Source organism: Gorilla gorilla, chromosome 2 (genome assembly GCF_029281585.2).
Source record: "Gorilla gorilla gorilla isolate KB3781 chromosome 2, NHGRI_mGorGor1-v2.1_pri, whole genome shotgun sequence".
Taxonomy (NCBI): domain Eukaryota; kingdom Metazoa; phylum Chordata; class Mammalia; order Primates; family Hominidae; genus Gorilla; species Gorilla gorilla.
Window position 1 is genome coordinate 37,158,715 of NC_086017.1, and position 16,117 is coordinate 37,174,831.

General features: G+C 41.7%; 1 protein-coding gene across 7 annotated transcripts in view; it reads right to left on the minus strand.

Moving 5' to 3' along the window:
- NEK10 (NIMA related kinase 10) overlaps positions 1-16,117 on the minus strand; it is a 266,308-nt gene that overhangs the window by 215,228 nt on the left and 34,963 nt on the right. For all 7 annotated transcript variants that reach the window (XM_055380935.2, XM_055380933.2, XM_055380926.2 and 4 more), the window contains exon 6: positions 3,891-3,975. In XM_055380935.2, coding sequence (XP_055236910.2) covers positions 3,891-3,975 — 85 coding nt within the window. The remainder of the gene's footprint in view (positions 1-3,890; positions 3,976-16,117) is intronic.

The window sequence follows — 16,117 nt, forward strand, 5'->3', positions numbered from 1 at the left end:
AAATATGGTGCCATTAAAAGAATCAGGAATTGATTCCAAAAGTTCAAGGATGAGGGGAAGAATTGAAGAGCTCCATTATAAAGTTATTGAGTATAATATGCTACAATTGCTGTTCTCAAAGTTTTGGTCTCAAACCCCTTTACACTCTTAAAAATTACTGAGAACCTCAAAGAGCTTTGTTTACATGGGTTAGAATGTATCTGTTTATATTTATTGCATTAGAAATTAAAAGTGAGAAATTTTTAAAACATAAGAATACACAAGTACACATGTTCCATCAGCTGCCAGGGCCATGATGTCATGAGATGTTGTGTAGCTTAGGGAAAATTCCACAGCACACATGTAAGAGAGTGACAAGACAAATAACATCATTGAGAATAATTTCGCATCATGTTGAAGATGGCTTTGATCTTGTGGAATCCCTGAAAGGGTTTCAGAGACCTGTAAACAGTACACGGGCCCACACTTTGAGAAACATTATGCTACTGTGTCATCAAGGTGGTTGTCTAACATGTCTCTGGAAACTTGGGACTTAAAGGGGACAGTTTGAGGCTGTAGATATGAACTTGTGAACAAACAACAACAACAAAAAGACAGTTGAAGCCAAGAGCTTGGAAGATATGGGAGAAGACAATAAAGAAAAAAAAAAAACTTTGGGGAAGGTTATTTAGGAAGACAAGGTTAAGAATAGGAACGTGTAAATAATACCCAAAAAATGCTGAATAAATGCTAGAGGTTCTCAGGATCAGTACAGGCAAAGAGAAAACGTGGTACAGTGTGTCTCCTGCTAAAAACAGGTTGGGGAATGTAAGGGCTGAGAGAAGTCTACTCAATCGCACTATTTTTTATTATTGTTTCTAACATAATTACAATTCAGGATCTTTTAAGGTTTTCTCTTTATCTTTGATAAGCAATGTGCTATGGCTTCACTATAATGAATCCAGGTGAACATTTATCTTTATCCTGCTTGGGACTTGAGCTGTAACTGAAATCTCAATACGTGTCTTCGTTTAATTCTGAAAAACTCTAAACAATTGTATCTTCAAAATGGCTTCTCTGTCATTCCTTCCAGTCTTTCCTGGCTGGAACATTCACTAAACATATAATGGAAACTGTACCAGCAGGAAAGATCCAGTCTACAAGCCACCAGTTTGCAACCTCTGAGTCGAGGAATGAGGACTGCAGCATGGCCCAGTGTGGTCTATTTAAATGGCTTCCAGAGAGAACCTTGTACATAGAATTCAATGTGCAAGTTATGCAATACATCAGTCCTGGTGGAAAGGAACTGGATTCAGGAGACATAGCCTGACCTTTCAAGAAATATAGTACGAAAGTAGGAGGAGGACTTGAAGGAATAGCTGGGTCAAGAGAAGGACATTTTTATGATAAGGAAAAATAGAGAGCAGGTAGAAGGGTAAGCCTTGGCCAGGAAGAGGAATATTACTTCTGAAATATGAGGGAAGTAGAGTTGTGGGATAACCCAAATATTTCAAACAAAAAGAGAAAATAAGATAGCTCTCACTGGGATGGCCTTGGGCTTTCCTGTAAAACAGAGGATGATATAATTTGATGAGAATAATGGGGGCAGGAGAGGGTTTGGTTGAGAAAAGTGAAGATGGCCGCTATGGACCCTGCAGTACTGACTGAACAAGAGAGGAAAGGAACAGATACCCATGAAAAAGGCATGCTGAGAGTCACTGGCGTAAGTCGCAAGTTGTAGTAAACCCCAGCATAGCTTTGTGACTTCAGCCAACAATTCTTGGCACCTCAAGATGTTAAACAACTGCCTGAGCACGTGGTCTTCTGTGTGGAAAGAGTGCCAGGGAGGACAGACTCGGAGATAATTCCCTTCTATGGAAAGGCTGGCCAGCAGGACAATATTCGTTTAATATGTGTCTTGGTCACAAAATCTCATAAAGTCGTCTCTGAGTTTTTTCCTTCAGAGGGCAGTACAATCAACCCTGTTCAATCCACCCAGAATGAGATTTAAAAAGACAGAACTTTAGATGGGAGATCAGCAGAGTAAGACACTCTTATCAACAGATTTTCTGAACAAACAGAACATCTCTAGGACAAATATTTGCTAGTTCAAGTCAGATTAACCGGACCTTCCTCCTGGAAAACTTTATTAATATTACACATATAATGTTTCCATCTAAACTGAGACACATTGGAGAATAAAAGACGGCACTATGAATAATTAAGTGGGAATAGTAAGCACATAATAAGACTGATCCAGGCAAAAGGAAACTTATGGCCCATGCTCATTTATACATAACCCAAACAGAATTGCGATAAGCAGCTCAGAAATGCATGGAACACGCAGTTCTGTATGGTTGGTCACAGGAAAATAAGGATGCTTACCTACCCAGAAAACTGTGAGCAACAAGGACAGAAAGCCATTTCAAGGATGCCCTGGCTTACATATCCAAAGGGCTGTGGTTAGCTAAATTACAATAGCACGAGGCCAGTTTAGAATACAGTATGAGGAAGAGGACGATTCTTCTAATGGAAAGATGTGTAGTGCCCATGAATCCCAGAAGAGTCCAATCAGAGCAGGCTCTGTGGCTGGTTGGTACCAAAATACTTTCTCAAATGCCAAATATGGAAAAGATGGTTACTTCTGAAATACGAGGGAAGTAGAGTTGCAGGATAACCCAAATATTTCAAACAACAAAGAGAAAATAAGATAGCTCCCACTGGGATGGCCTTGGGCTTCCCTGTAAAACAGAGGATGGTTACTTTTCCAAACTTGGCACTTAAAGGAAACATATTCTGACTCAAATAACAATTCATCAATAAAATCGAGTTCAAAATTAAAGGTGTGAGCTTCCTAGTAGCTTACGAGGACAGGGCATAAAAGGAGATACTTTTTCAGTTAAAAAAAAAAAAGTGTTAAGTAAGCTTTTCTTTAGAGCCTCACAGCTAAAGCACTATGTCTTTGCTACTCAAAGTATGGGCCATGAACTAGTAGCAATAGCATCCCTGGGAAACTTGTTAGAAATGAAGAATCTTGTTTATACATACTGAGTCAGATTCTGCATGTACAAGATGTCCAGGTGATTCCCATGCACATTAAAGTTTGAGAGGCACTAAAAACAGAGGCCAGGCATGGTGGTTCATGCCTGTAATCCCAGCACTTTGGGAGGTAGAGGCAGGCGGATCACCTGAGATCAGGGGTTTGAGACCAGCCTGGCCAACATGGTGAAACCCCATCTCTACTATAAATGCAAAAATATTAGCCGGACATGGCGGCACGTGCCTGTAGTCCCAGCTACTCAGGAGGCTGAGGAGGGAGAATTGCTTAAACCTGGGAGGTGGAGAGTGCTAGGATTATAGGCGTGAGCCACCGTGCCCAGCCAGGAAAAGATTCTTGACCTCAGTGCCCTCCTTTGGGACAAGCAGGAGGCTCCTTGCTCACCTCTAGCTCAAATTTGACTCTAGAGGTTGGGAAGGGATTGACCCTGGAGCAGCTTGTAAAGCTCCATTGGCTGCCTCTCAGCCACATGAGCAGGCCATCACTCGTCACTGCTGACTTTGACCTAGGGAGCTGCTTGGCCTTGAACATGTTTGAAGATGTGGCCAAGTGTATACCTCCTTGAATGGTAAATGGTTTAAAATGCCAAATAGCAAAGAAAACATAGACCAAAAAGTTCAATCCACTTAATCCCATAAGCAATACAACAGAAATACACAAATTTTTGGTCCCCATTAAAGCGCTCCTCTCAAATCTTGTTAAATAGTAGATGAGACATTCCCCATATATGGAAGCTATTGAGTTGTGAGAGAGAAAACAAAAAGTAAACATGGACTACTTCAAAGAAAAGCCCACCAGTCTTTTATTACAACTTTATAACAAGTAAAAAAAAAATTGTATTTTTCCAACCAACCTGATAAGATGGATCCCTCATTAGTAGCCTCAGACAGATTAACACTCTCAGAAAATGAATAGATGGGGCTCGATTAACCCACTCTCTGAAAGAAGAAAACAAGAGAACATGTTCACGTTTAAAACCCCAGTGTGGCAATTCATAAAAATGCAAGGCTATGAAGGAGTATAAAGAACACACTAAGCACTTAGTTAATTTGCACTGGGGACTGTTATTTGGTACTTGAACACTTGACTCATTTTAATTCAAAACGCATTTAAACTATCTTTATCAGTGTGGAGGAGAGGCCCCCCCCCAAACTTATTTTGTTCATGCCACCACCCTAACTGACTCAGTAATATTTCATAGTACCCTAAGATCAAAAGAAAGAGCTAAATGTTCCAAAATTTAGGTAGGTCCAACTTGGTAAGAATTTATGCCATAACAAATTGGTATCCACTTGAAAAAATAATACATTACATCAAAAGATTATTTTCATAACCACACTTACTTATTAATGGGGGTGTGTGCATTAGTGGAAACAAAACAACTTCTCAAGCCTGGGAATCAGTTTGGACTTCACCATCTTTGTTTTCTCTTCCCCCTTTCATAGAGTACTTGTTTTTTTATCGTAGCAACCACTGAAAACTCAGCTTCTGAAAGATATGCCATCAGCTAAAGGAAGGCAGGATGACCTAACATTGAAATCACAAACTGCCTTCAGTTGTTCATGCTGTATCTGATGGATGTTGAGTAGCACTGAGGGTGTTTTTGGTTTTGTTTTTTAGAAAATTGAAAATACCTCACAGTGTCCCCTGGGAGTTCTCTGCAGCCCTGAGGCAGTTTGGTGCTCAGTTTGGGAAACACAGGGATAAAGTATTTTTTTAGATTAGTTTCCCCAGAAGCAGACCCTGAGATGAAGATTAGTGTGTGCAAATTAATGACTGAAAACATGCTCTCAGGAGAGGCCAGTAAGAGAGTGGGAGAAACAGGAAAGGGAAGAGGAGAAATCCAAGCAAGGGTATCACATCAGCCAAAATCTCCCCTCAATCCGATCAGTGGGGCTCTGGAATGTAAGTTACTGCTCAGAGTTGTCCCATACTGAGGCAAGGACACTGGGCTTTTCTACACTACTGAAGCTGTTGCCATTCGCTAAGAGCTGCAGGAGGGACTGATGGAGCATTCCCAGACACTCCCACTGGCTCTCTGTGCCTGCAGGCAAGGCAGACTCAAGGAACCTGAGGGTGGTTGGTGCAAGTGTTGTTGGACAGGAAGGTGCCAAAACTAAAAGGGTGAGAACGGGAGGATTCTGGGCAAAGCACCAATACTACCCTACAGTTCTATAGTGAGATTCAGCAGAACCCTTTGAAATCAAAGTCACAGTCACTGGAGAAGTCATATTATGACAGAAACTTAAGGTGTATTTGCCACAGGTCTGTTCAGAGGGGAAAAAAAAAACCTGGATTTTTACTTCGAATATTGAATATAGCCAATATCCAAAATACCATCATCAGATTTCTAAAGAACTATTTAACTTAAAAGTATCACTTCAATGTCATCAAATGCTACAAGTATTCACTCAACTACCTTTTGAGAGGCTTTCAAAAAGTATGCTTCTTTAGCAAAGAATGATTTAGTTGCATCCTTCAAAGGTCTTTAAAATAAGGACAATTGCAATTTTGCAATGTTTTTGAAAGAAGCCAGACAGTAATCAAATTCAGAGTTGGTCACAAGGCCTTGCACCCAGCAGCTACTCGAATACATATGGATGACCAATTCTCTGATTTAAACCAGTGTGGTAAAGGTAAGCACATTTTAGGCACCTCTCACTTAGATTTAAACCTAAGGGAGCATATCAGTCAAGACAGAATCCCTCCTCTGACATGCCTCTGTGAGCTCAGAAGCTGAGGTTAGCTTAGAAGTAGGAAGTCAGGGTAGGGATAGTCTATGCTCTTTGGTGACACCCACATCCCTTCCTGACCCTGCGGGGCCACTGTGAACAATTTCTATTTTGTCGCTCAGCTGTCCCACATCCAGTTATAGCTAGTAGTAAATGCAGTCAAAATGTTAAAGCTTTTCAGTCAGCTCCTAATGTTGCTTCATAGGCCATAGAACGTGCACAATGCAAGGTGCATTTCACAACAGTTGTTGAGGATACTTGTACCCAAAGAGTTGGAGCAACAGAGCCCAGACTGAAACTAGAACCCATGGCTTCCTGAATCTCAGTTTGATAGTCAGCATGTCTGAAATTGACTTCATGAACTCCCCCTCAAGCCTGATCCTTCCAGTCATCTAGGTAACCAGACAGAAACCCTTGGTGTTTTTCTTGCCTCCTCTATTTCCCTCACATTCTTTGCCAATTCCTCAGCAAATCCTGTCTGCTCTACCTTTAAAATATCTGCCTCCACAACCTATCCACTTCTCACTATTTCCTCCACCACCACCCAGGATCAAGCCACCACCATCTTTTGCTTGAGCCATTGCAAAAGCCTCCTATCTGGCATCTTTGCTTCCAGCTTTGCCCCTTCCTTTACTCTCTCACATCTGCCAAGATGATTCTTTACAAACACAAGTCCATTCACGTCACTCCTCAGCCCAAATCCTCCAACAGACCCCATCTCGTTCAGAATAAAAACCAAAGTCCATACCATGACTCATAGGCCCTCCAGGGCCTGGCCTCCCCATTACACCTCTGGCCTCATGTCTTTCCACTGCCCCTTGTTCACTCCCTCCCAGTCATGCGTACCTTCTCATTACATGGCTGGGCCAAGGTCCAGTGCCTAAGGTGCTTCCCATGAAAGCCTTTTGTGGCTTTTCAACACTGGAACCTCATAAAGAATTTGAAAGATGTTCTCCATGATATGAGGCCAGTCACCTGCAGTTGTTCTAACCACAGTGTATGTTGTGCAGAAGTGGCCAACACAGCACAGACTGAACTCCTGAGGTGAGAAAGAGAGGCTGAGTGCTGCCATGCACTGGAACTTGGAAACAGAAGGTGGTCCTGGCCAGGTGACACTTGCTCACACTGCCCTCCAAGCTAGTTCCATAGTGGTGCTTGGTGCACACGTTAACAAAAGCCTAAAACACAAAGCATCTTCTATTTCATACTCAGCCAAGAAAAAGCGAGGGAGATAATGGAAGCTATTCTAGACTAGAATCTATATAATTTCTCCCACATCTCCCACCTCCACAGCTGAGCTGATTGTGTATCCAGCAAGAATAAAGATCTGCCCCCTTGTCAAACACAGCAATTACTTGAGTTGTGGACCCAAGCCACTCATTGCCTGGCCTGTCCCACACTGATCCTCTCCCTCTGGGTACAGTTCATCTTTGTCTCCTCTATGATCCTGAGAAATTCAACTCTGCCCCCAAACCTGCACGTCTCAAACCTGAGTGAATGAGAACCATCTTCCTCAAAGTTAGGATGAACATTTGTAGTGACTGCCACTAGAGGTGCTACTCCCCACCCCACCCCACTCACACTCCACCCCAAGCCACTCACCATTCCTTCCATCTACAAAGACTGACTTCATGGGAAGGAGGTTGATAGGTAAGCTCTTCCCAAAGCCTTATACTCCTGAGTGCTCATTATAGATTACAGTCCCCCAACAAGGCCTGGCTCTGTGGAGAGATGTTGAGTAAGATGTCCAAAGAATATCACTGGCTGAGGATTACTCTTCCTCCCATCACCAAGACTCTTGGCAGCTATGCTGCCCACCACAGTTGCCATCAACACTTTGGCCCCTCCTCTGGCCCAAGCACCCTGTCAGTGACCCCTTTTTGCCAAGGGGACAAAGCCCAGTTTCCTCTGAAAATAGAGTCAGGATTCAACCAATCCCAAAACTGCCAGCCAGGCAGAATTATCCAAGGCCACATCCAGGATGTACTATGGGTTCATCCTGACTTCAGATCAGACATACCCTGCATTGGGAAAAATAAACCAAATTTGAAACACATTTTGAATTCAAAATGATCATCTATGGGGGCACTTATTAAAAATATGGTTATTCTAAAGCTCCTAATACAGAGAGGATATCTTTAATCTTTATAATTAGGAAGAGGGCACATGACAAGTTTCTCTTTCAGGTGCTGGGTTAGCTAAAAACAGCATGTAGCCTGAATTATAGGGCAAAGATACTACATCCCAAAGATCTAACAGAAATAATGATCAGGTTGCAACAGCTGCTAGCAACCTAGTGATGCTGAATGCTAATTACTTTTCATTATTTAAAGGAAAAGCCATGGGGCATTTTAAGAGATGATTCACGCTACAAATATGTGTACAGTTGGTATTTTTACTGTTAGCCATATACAATCATCATGAGGAAATTTCACGACTTTTCCAGTGATTTTTCATATTAATATAAATATAAAAAGTTTGTTTCCTTCCCACCTCCCAGGAAAAAGAAAAGAACAAAAATTCCAGAATAGTTTTGTTTTAACTAATAAAGAAGTGTATATAAATGAAGAGTTCCAGAAAAATCTCAGAGTTGAAATTTCTGTTCCAACCAAATGGAATTTTTGTTTTGTTTTGTTTTGCAATTTGGGAACTGAAGCCCAAAGCTATTAATATTTCTACGTGGCCTCTGCTGCTGTAAATGTAAATAGAATTCCTGGTGTCTGAGTCCTCTGGCTTCTCATCTCTTTGCGCTGACCTCTGAAAGAGCAGTTGTTCCTTCCTTGGCTCTCAGCCCTTAACCCACTGCAAGGACGGGGCACATGGGATGAAGTGCTGGTGTTCAAGGAGAATTGCATGCTCTTCAAGACTATATATACATACACATATATATATACATCTGTTTGCCAAGAGCTGAGGGACTAGGAAACACACAGCTTAGTGCAACTGGAGAATTACAGTGAATAATTGTGACAGATTGTAAAGACAGGCAACTTTATTTTACTGACTCAGCAATTGTGGCCTGGAGGAGCTGAGTGTCTGGCCCACAGCTACACAATAAGTAATAGAGCCAGATGCCAGACTCCCATTCCAGTGCTCTTGCCATCCCTCCCCTCCACCTAAGTCTATACAGGGATGGCTGAAGAGAAAGTGACTCTGCAGATATGTTTAATATGGGAACAGTAGCATTCAGCAGAGTGGCATGGGGGCAGCCCTGAGAAACCTGTCTGCAAAGATAGTATTTCTCTAGAGGCCATGTCTCAATATAGCAGCCACACAGAAGCAAATTCATGAGCGGGCAAATATTTGTCCCCTCTTATGACTGAACTTATGCCACTGTTTTCACAGGACTATTAATACATGGCAGCGTGATCAGCTCCTGCCACCCCTGTCCGTGACCACCTGCCATTCTGCTGTCAGCATCAGGTGCCATCTTCTGCCATCAATATAAAAAGAAGGAAAAGCACTGGAGACACATTATTTGAAAAGGGAAAGAGTAGCCAGGGTTTCAACTTCTTACACAGTAAGAGAAACAAATATGTGATGTGAGGGTTCCAAGTAAAAAGTCAGTCCACGAAGCTGTGCTATTATAATGAAGCAGGGTTAACTGAACCCAGGAACTGATGCAAATGGCCGAAGAGACAATGTTGACTGTCATTTGTAGCACACTCTGTCTTTTTCATGTCACAGCCCTTTTCATGTTGTAGTAGTTTTCATTAACACACAAGACAAACCAAAACAACCTGCCATCTTTGACTCATTAAAAATAGAGGAATTCAAGCCTATTTCAAAACAAATATCACCTCAAATTCATAAGACAGAGTCCAATTTTTTTGGATAGCTGAAAAAGTAAAATTCACATCTATGCAAAACTTAAAAAAAAAACAAGAATATTTGTGAAGAAATTTATCCTAAATGATTATTTAGGGAATTCTCACTGACTTATTTTGCTATTCTTAACAGGTCTTTGTTCTTTCTCTGTGTCCCCTACTAAATCTAGCATGAAATGTACACCCAATCAGAAACCCATCAAATGGATCATGTTGGCCCCTAAAATCAGGATATAAATGCATTCTTAGAGGTATTTCTTCTACATAATTAATGAAAATTTCAGAATATTTTCAAATATTTAGTATATACTCATCACCTGTGATCAGCCAAGTACTGTTATAAGCCCAGGAGTACAGCAGAGGAAAAACCTATGCACTTGTACTCATGGAGCTTACATTCTGATCACAAAAACAAATAAAAATGCATATCAGGTGGTGGCCAGTGGAGAATAATCAAGGTTAAGGATTTAATGAGTACTGTGCATGCTATTTTAGGACAGTCACAGAACAGTTCTTTGATAAGATTAGCATCTGAGTTCTTTGAGGGATTGATCCATATGGAAGTCTAGGTCAGAACAGCAGAGTAGTTAAATACATAGTCCCTGAGGCAGGAATACTGTAATCTGCAAAGAATAGCAAGGAAGCCAGTGGGGCTGGAGCAGAGTGAGCAAAGATAGAGCAATAGGGATTGGGGTGAGAGAGACAGGAGAAGCCAGAGCTTTAACGGCCTTGTAAAATAAGAACAGGGCCTTTGGATTTTTTATTCAGGGAAGTCACTGGAAGGCTCTGGGGAGAGGATTGACATAATCTGAAGGAGATTTTGAAAAAATCCTTCTAAATTCAACGTTGAGAACAGAGTATAAAGAGCCAAGCATCAAAAGCAGGGAGCCCTGTTAGCCTACTGCAATGGTCCAAGCAAGAGATGATGGGGGTTTGGACTAGCTGATGGGGAAGACTAAAACTGAGGCATTCTCACACATTGAGTGAGAAAACTCAAAAGTACTGTTTTAAACATGTTAACTTTGAGATGCTTAAAGAAGGAAGAGCCCACAAATCAATATGTATAACAAAAGATGAATTTACAGCAAAGGAGAGTGATATGGATTGGCTGTGTCCCCACCCAAATCTCATCTTGAATTCCCACATGTTGTGGGAGGGACCTGGTGGGAGGTATTTAATCATGGGGGCAGGTCTTTCTTGTGCTGTTCTTGTGATAGTGAATGAGTCTCATGAGATCTGATGGTTTTAAAAATGGGAGTTTCCCTGCACAAGCTCTTTTTGCCTGCTGCCATCCATGTAAGACATGAATTGCTCCTCCTTGCCTTCTGCCATGATTGTGAGGCCTCCCCAGCCACATGGAAATGTAAGTCCATTAAACTTTTTTCCTGTATAAATTACCCAGTCTCGAGTATGTCTTTATTAGCGACGTGAAAACAGACTAATACAGAGAGTGTACTTAGAAGGCCCCATTTCTTGGAGCTAAGTAGATAGGAAAATTTAGGAAAGGCCAGGTTTCACAAGGCTGTTTGGGGATTGGTTGATTTTTAGCTGTGGAAATGCGGCTCCCAAAATGTGACTGTCAGTTACTTCCTGGCTCTCAGAAACTTATGTACTCATGAGAAACTGTCATTTATTGATTTGGCCAGGTTTAAAACTGGTTCTGGTGGTTACCTGTAGCCAAGGAACAACCAGTTCTTTCCTGGGAAGGTAGGAACATTTTCACTTCATGCCTATTGACAGCCAAGTGAATGAGCTACACAAGAAGCAGTAAGTCTGGTTACCAAAGTGATACTTTTCCCTGGTGCACACCTAAAACAAACTTTAAATGTGCATTGATTAGTAAAGAACAAGGGAATCTGTGAGGTATTAGAGAAACGAGTACCAGCCATGGCTTTGTCTCAGGACCTTGGACCTTACCTGCTCATCTCCCACATCTATCAAATGAGGCTTAAGAAGGTTTTCTTCAGAGTCCATTCTACCTCTATAATTTCATGACTTTTTTGGTATATATAGTCATCCCTTGGTATCCTCAGGAGTTCCAGGACACCCACGGTTACCAAAATCCACAGAACCTACACATATTCTCACATGTACTATAAATCATCTTAGATTACTCATAATACCTAATATGACATAAATGCTATGTAAGTATTTTTTATTGTTGTGTTTTTTATTGTTTTTCCTGAATATTTTTTAATCTGCAGTTGGTTGAATCTGATGATGCAGAACCCTTGGATATCGAGGGCTGACTGTGCCTGTGTGTGTGTGTACATGTGTGTACACATTTACCTAAAATACCCTAGATAATATTGCATGAGAAATAATAATATAAGAGCTAGATATTTGCTCCAAGTTAGGTGATGGGAAGAAGGGAAATCATCATTTGCTTGAGGACTACATGAGATCTTAGGTTGTTAAAGCTTATTTGCTTCATGTCTATGTTTAAGGTTGTGAAGCTTCGAGTAAAAGAGAGAAAAAAAGACAAATTTCATTCTCAAACAATGATCCAGCTGTTTAAAAAGTTCTACTCTGGGTAAAAGCAGAATGTAGTTTTGTATGTGCATAATAATCTATCAGATAAGTGAAGGAAAAAAGCATAAAATTGTTAAAAGATTAGAAGGAAATGTAGCAAAAGTTAATATAGCTGTTTCTAAGGGTGGTATAAATAGTAAATTTTCAGGTTTTTATAATTTTCTGTGTTTTCCAAAATTTTTAAAGCAATCAAAATAATTTAATGCAAAGAAATTCCAAATGAACAATCTTAGCCTCAATGTTCACCTAACAAAACCAGTGTCAATGGCTCGAGCAGGGGATAAAAGACTATAAAGAGGTGGAGACAGAGTGCTTCAGGCAGAGGACTACCACGGTCAAAGGATCAGAGGTGACAAAAAGAATAACTTTCATAGGAACAGAAATTTCACTCTGACCTCAATGAGTCCAGGAAAGACACTGGACAGAATAAAGAGATGAGGCCAAGAAGGAACAAGATCTCAAAGAACTATGTGAACCAACTAAGGAATAGGCCGTTATAACATTTTTTAGTACCTAAAGACACAAACCTGGCTGGATGCAGTGGCTGACACCTGTAATCCCAGCACTTTGGGAGGCCGAAGTGGGCGGATCACCTGAGGTCAGGAGTTCAAGACCAGCCTGGCCAACATGGCGAAACCCTGTCTCTACTAAAAAATACAAAAATTAGCCGATCGTGGTGGCAGGCACCTGTAATCCCCGCTACTCGGGAGGCCGAGGAAGGGAGAATCGCTTAAACTTGGGAAGTGGAGGTTGCAGTGAGCTGAGATCAGGCCACTGCACTCCAGCCTGGGTGATAAAGTAAGACTCTGTCTCAAAAAAAAAAAAAAAAAAAAACACACAAACCTAAGACTTTTGAGGCCTTAATGAAACTTTATCTGTGCCCAGTCTATGGTGCTAACTTGAAGGTCTGTCTCTAGGGAGGTTCTGAACTATCTGACAGGCTTTACCAAGGTGACCAGGCTTCTCCTTTCTTAGGCAATAAGGAACCTTCAAAGGTCTCTATTGGCCTCTGTACTGGCTGAAGAGATAAATTCACAGAAAAAGCATCTCTTCATTAGCTTCATCTATTTCAAGAACTTATTCAAAACACTGAAGAGATTGTCCCTGCATCCTAACTTCTGGTCCTCTCATCTAACCTCCCTCTGCGATGGAGTCTGGATAGTCAACGCTGAGGACCAGGTAAAGCTTGAAAGGAAAAGAGTCACTTGCTTCATGATCTAGGTCCTGGAGCAGATATTGATAACGAATAGTCTGATAGCTAAACACATAACTATATTAATCCTCTTGGTTATAAGTATCTATGATGTTCTCAGAATACTTTTTATGATAATTTCTAATAACGTTGTGATGTTTTCTCCTAATTCAACAAGTTTTCTCTTATACATCGTGGAAACATTTCTCACCTAGACTTCCTACAGACTCATTTCCAAAATTCTTCAAATTTGTAGCAGATATCTCAGGAAACTGGGGTATAAAATAATAAGGATACTAACTTATTCTTTTCAGAAAAGTAAATTAATTTTTTTGCAAATAAGGTCATACTAAATGGTTTCTTCCAACTCATTCCAACTAGAATGAGTACCTTGGACAAGTTTACCTACACAAAAGTTACAGGTAAAGGAAGAGGCATATCCTGGTTATTCTAGAACGATAGTACCAGAACGAGGCCAGTTAAGTAAAGCCACTTCAAAATAATACCAAATTTCATATTAAAGAGCAGGAGGAAAGATTGAAACAACACCTTAAAAAGTAAATTATGAAACCAAGATGTATTTTATTTTACGTTTAACAAAATTTAAGTTATACTGCAACATTAACCTGGTAACTAGAGCAAAGCAAGAATAAATTCTGCTGACATTTTTGGAACACTTTTTCTGAAAAAATATTCATATAACATGATCCAATTCTTTCTTTACTTTTGATTTTGCAAGAAAAAGAGGTTTATTTTTGTGAATATATTGGAAGGATTCATTATTTTTTCCCAAAGTTCTCTCCTATTCTTTGTTTTTCCAAACATACCTTCATCATTTTCCTTGTTAACACTCTCTTCCTTCATTGTCAGGTGACCTATTTCTGCCTGAGTCTTGTTTGTCATATTCCACCAGCTCAGCTCCATCACTTTCAATAACTTCATAAAATTCTACAACTTCAGCCAGATTTGCAAGTTTGTTTCACAAATAAATAATATTTGCCTTGTAATACGGAATCTTCACGTCAGCAAGGAATGGACTAACAAAGAGGAATTCCAGAGAAGCAGATATACACAAGAGATCTCTGAATAGAGGTCAATTTTATAAGAGGTCAATTAATTAGAGAATATGATAATGTTTTGACAACTTCCCTACACAGCTCATAACAACCTGGTCTTGGATACCAACGCCCTTTGTACTTACCCGTTCAGGCAGATGAGATGGAAATGGAATCAAACTCTACTACACACAAATGACGTCACGAGAGAAAAAAAGATTGGAAGACCACAATTTGTTTCCATATCTTGCCACACCTTGAGATTCGTTACCAGGAGTAACAATTCAAGAGAGCTGACTAGGGGCATTTTGTACTTGCTTCCTCCGCTAAGAAGAACCAATATAGTGAGTAGATAATTATGCTTCAAATAGGTCACCCAAGAGAGAATACTGGAATTCAGTAGAAAAGTGGCAGGCAATACCTAAAGTAAAGAAGGAGAAGGAAGTAAGGAAGCCTGCTTAGCCAAGATCAGCTGTGAGCCAAGGGAGACTACAATACAGGGAAAGGGTGAGTGAGAGACCCTCAGTGGTCCACATTATCACCATGGACTCCGGCAATCCTAGCCATGGGAGAGCTCCTTGACCCATGGCCAGGTGCAGTGGCTCACACCTGTAATCCTAGCACTTTGGGAGGCTGAGGCAGGCAGATCACTTGAGGTCAGGAGATCAAGACCAGCCTGGCCAACATGGTAAAGCCCTGTCTCTACTAAAAATACAAAAATTAGCCCAGTGTGGTGGCAGGCACCTGTAATCCTAGCTACTCGTGAGTCTGAGGCAGGAGAATCACTCAAACCCAGGAGGCAGAAGTCGCAGTGAGCCCAGATCGCATCATTGCACTCCAGCCTGGGCAACAAGAGCAAAACTCCATCTCAAAAAAAAAAAAAAAAGAACTTTGTCTTCAATAGACTGCATGCTATCCTGCAACCCAGTAGCACCAGGGCTGAGGTGCGGGAGAAGCATGGGCTGCTGCCCTCAGGGCTTAGGCACAAGCAACCGTGGGCTACCATACCCAGGTAGGAGGCATGATCAAGATGCAGGCTACAACCAGGGCTGAGCAAGGCACCATTCTAGAGCCCTACCCCCAACAGAGTATGCACTATCCTGGAAGCCAGCAGTGCTCGGACAGAGGTGCAAGAGAAGAGCTGGCTGTTGACCCCAGGGCTTAGGAACAAGCAACCGTGGGCTACCATACCTGGGGCTGAGGCACAAGTGGCACACATGCTTAACATCTGCTGGCCTAGGCTGCCATCACTAAAAACATTGCCTCTCCACCAACACCACCCAGTGGCATTCTGCCAGTGGCCTAGAGGTTGCCCCATTCCTGCCTACCATGGCCAACACCTGTACACACAACTGCAGGGCCCTGAGGACCAGCCAGCCTAGCCCAGCTTCACCCTCCCCTCCATGCCAGAGCATACAGTCCAAGGGCCAGGGGATTGCCCAGCCTAATCTACCACCACTGGCACCTAAACCCTCCTCCCAAGGGCCTGAAGTTGAGCTTACCCACCAAGCCACTACAACCACAGCTGGCACCTACCAGCATGTGCTGCCTGCAGGCCTGGAGACTAGTGTGCCTAGCCCATTGCAGCCACCACCAACACCAGCATGCATTACTTGGGACTTAGAGGTTAGTCCTACAACTGCCACTACCATCACTCAAACATACCAGCTGCTCAGGGGCATGAGAACCCTTCTACCTGTCCAGCCCATGGTTGTCACTACTGGCATCCAAGTAAGCCACTT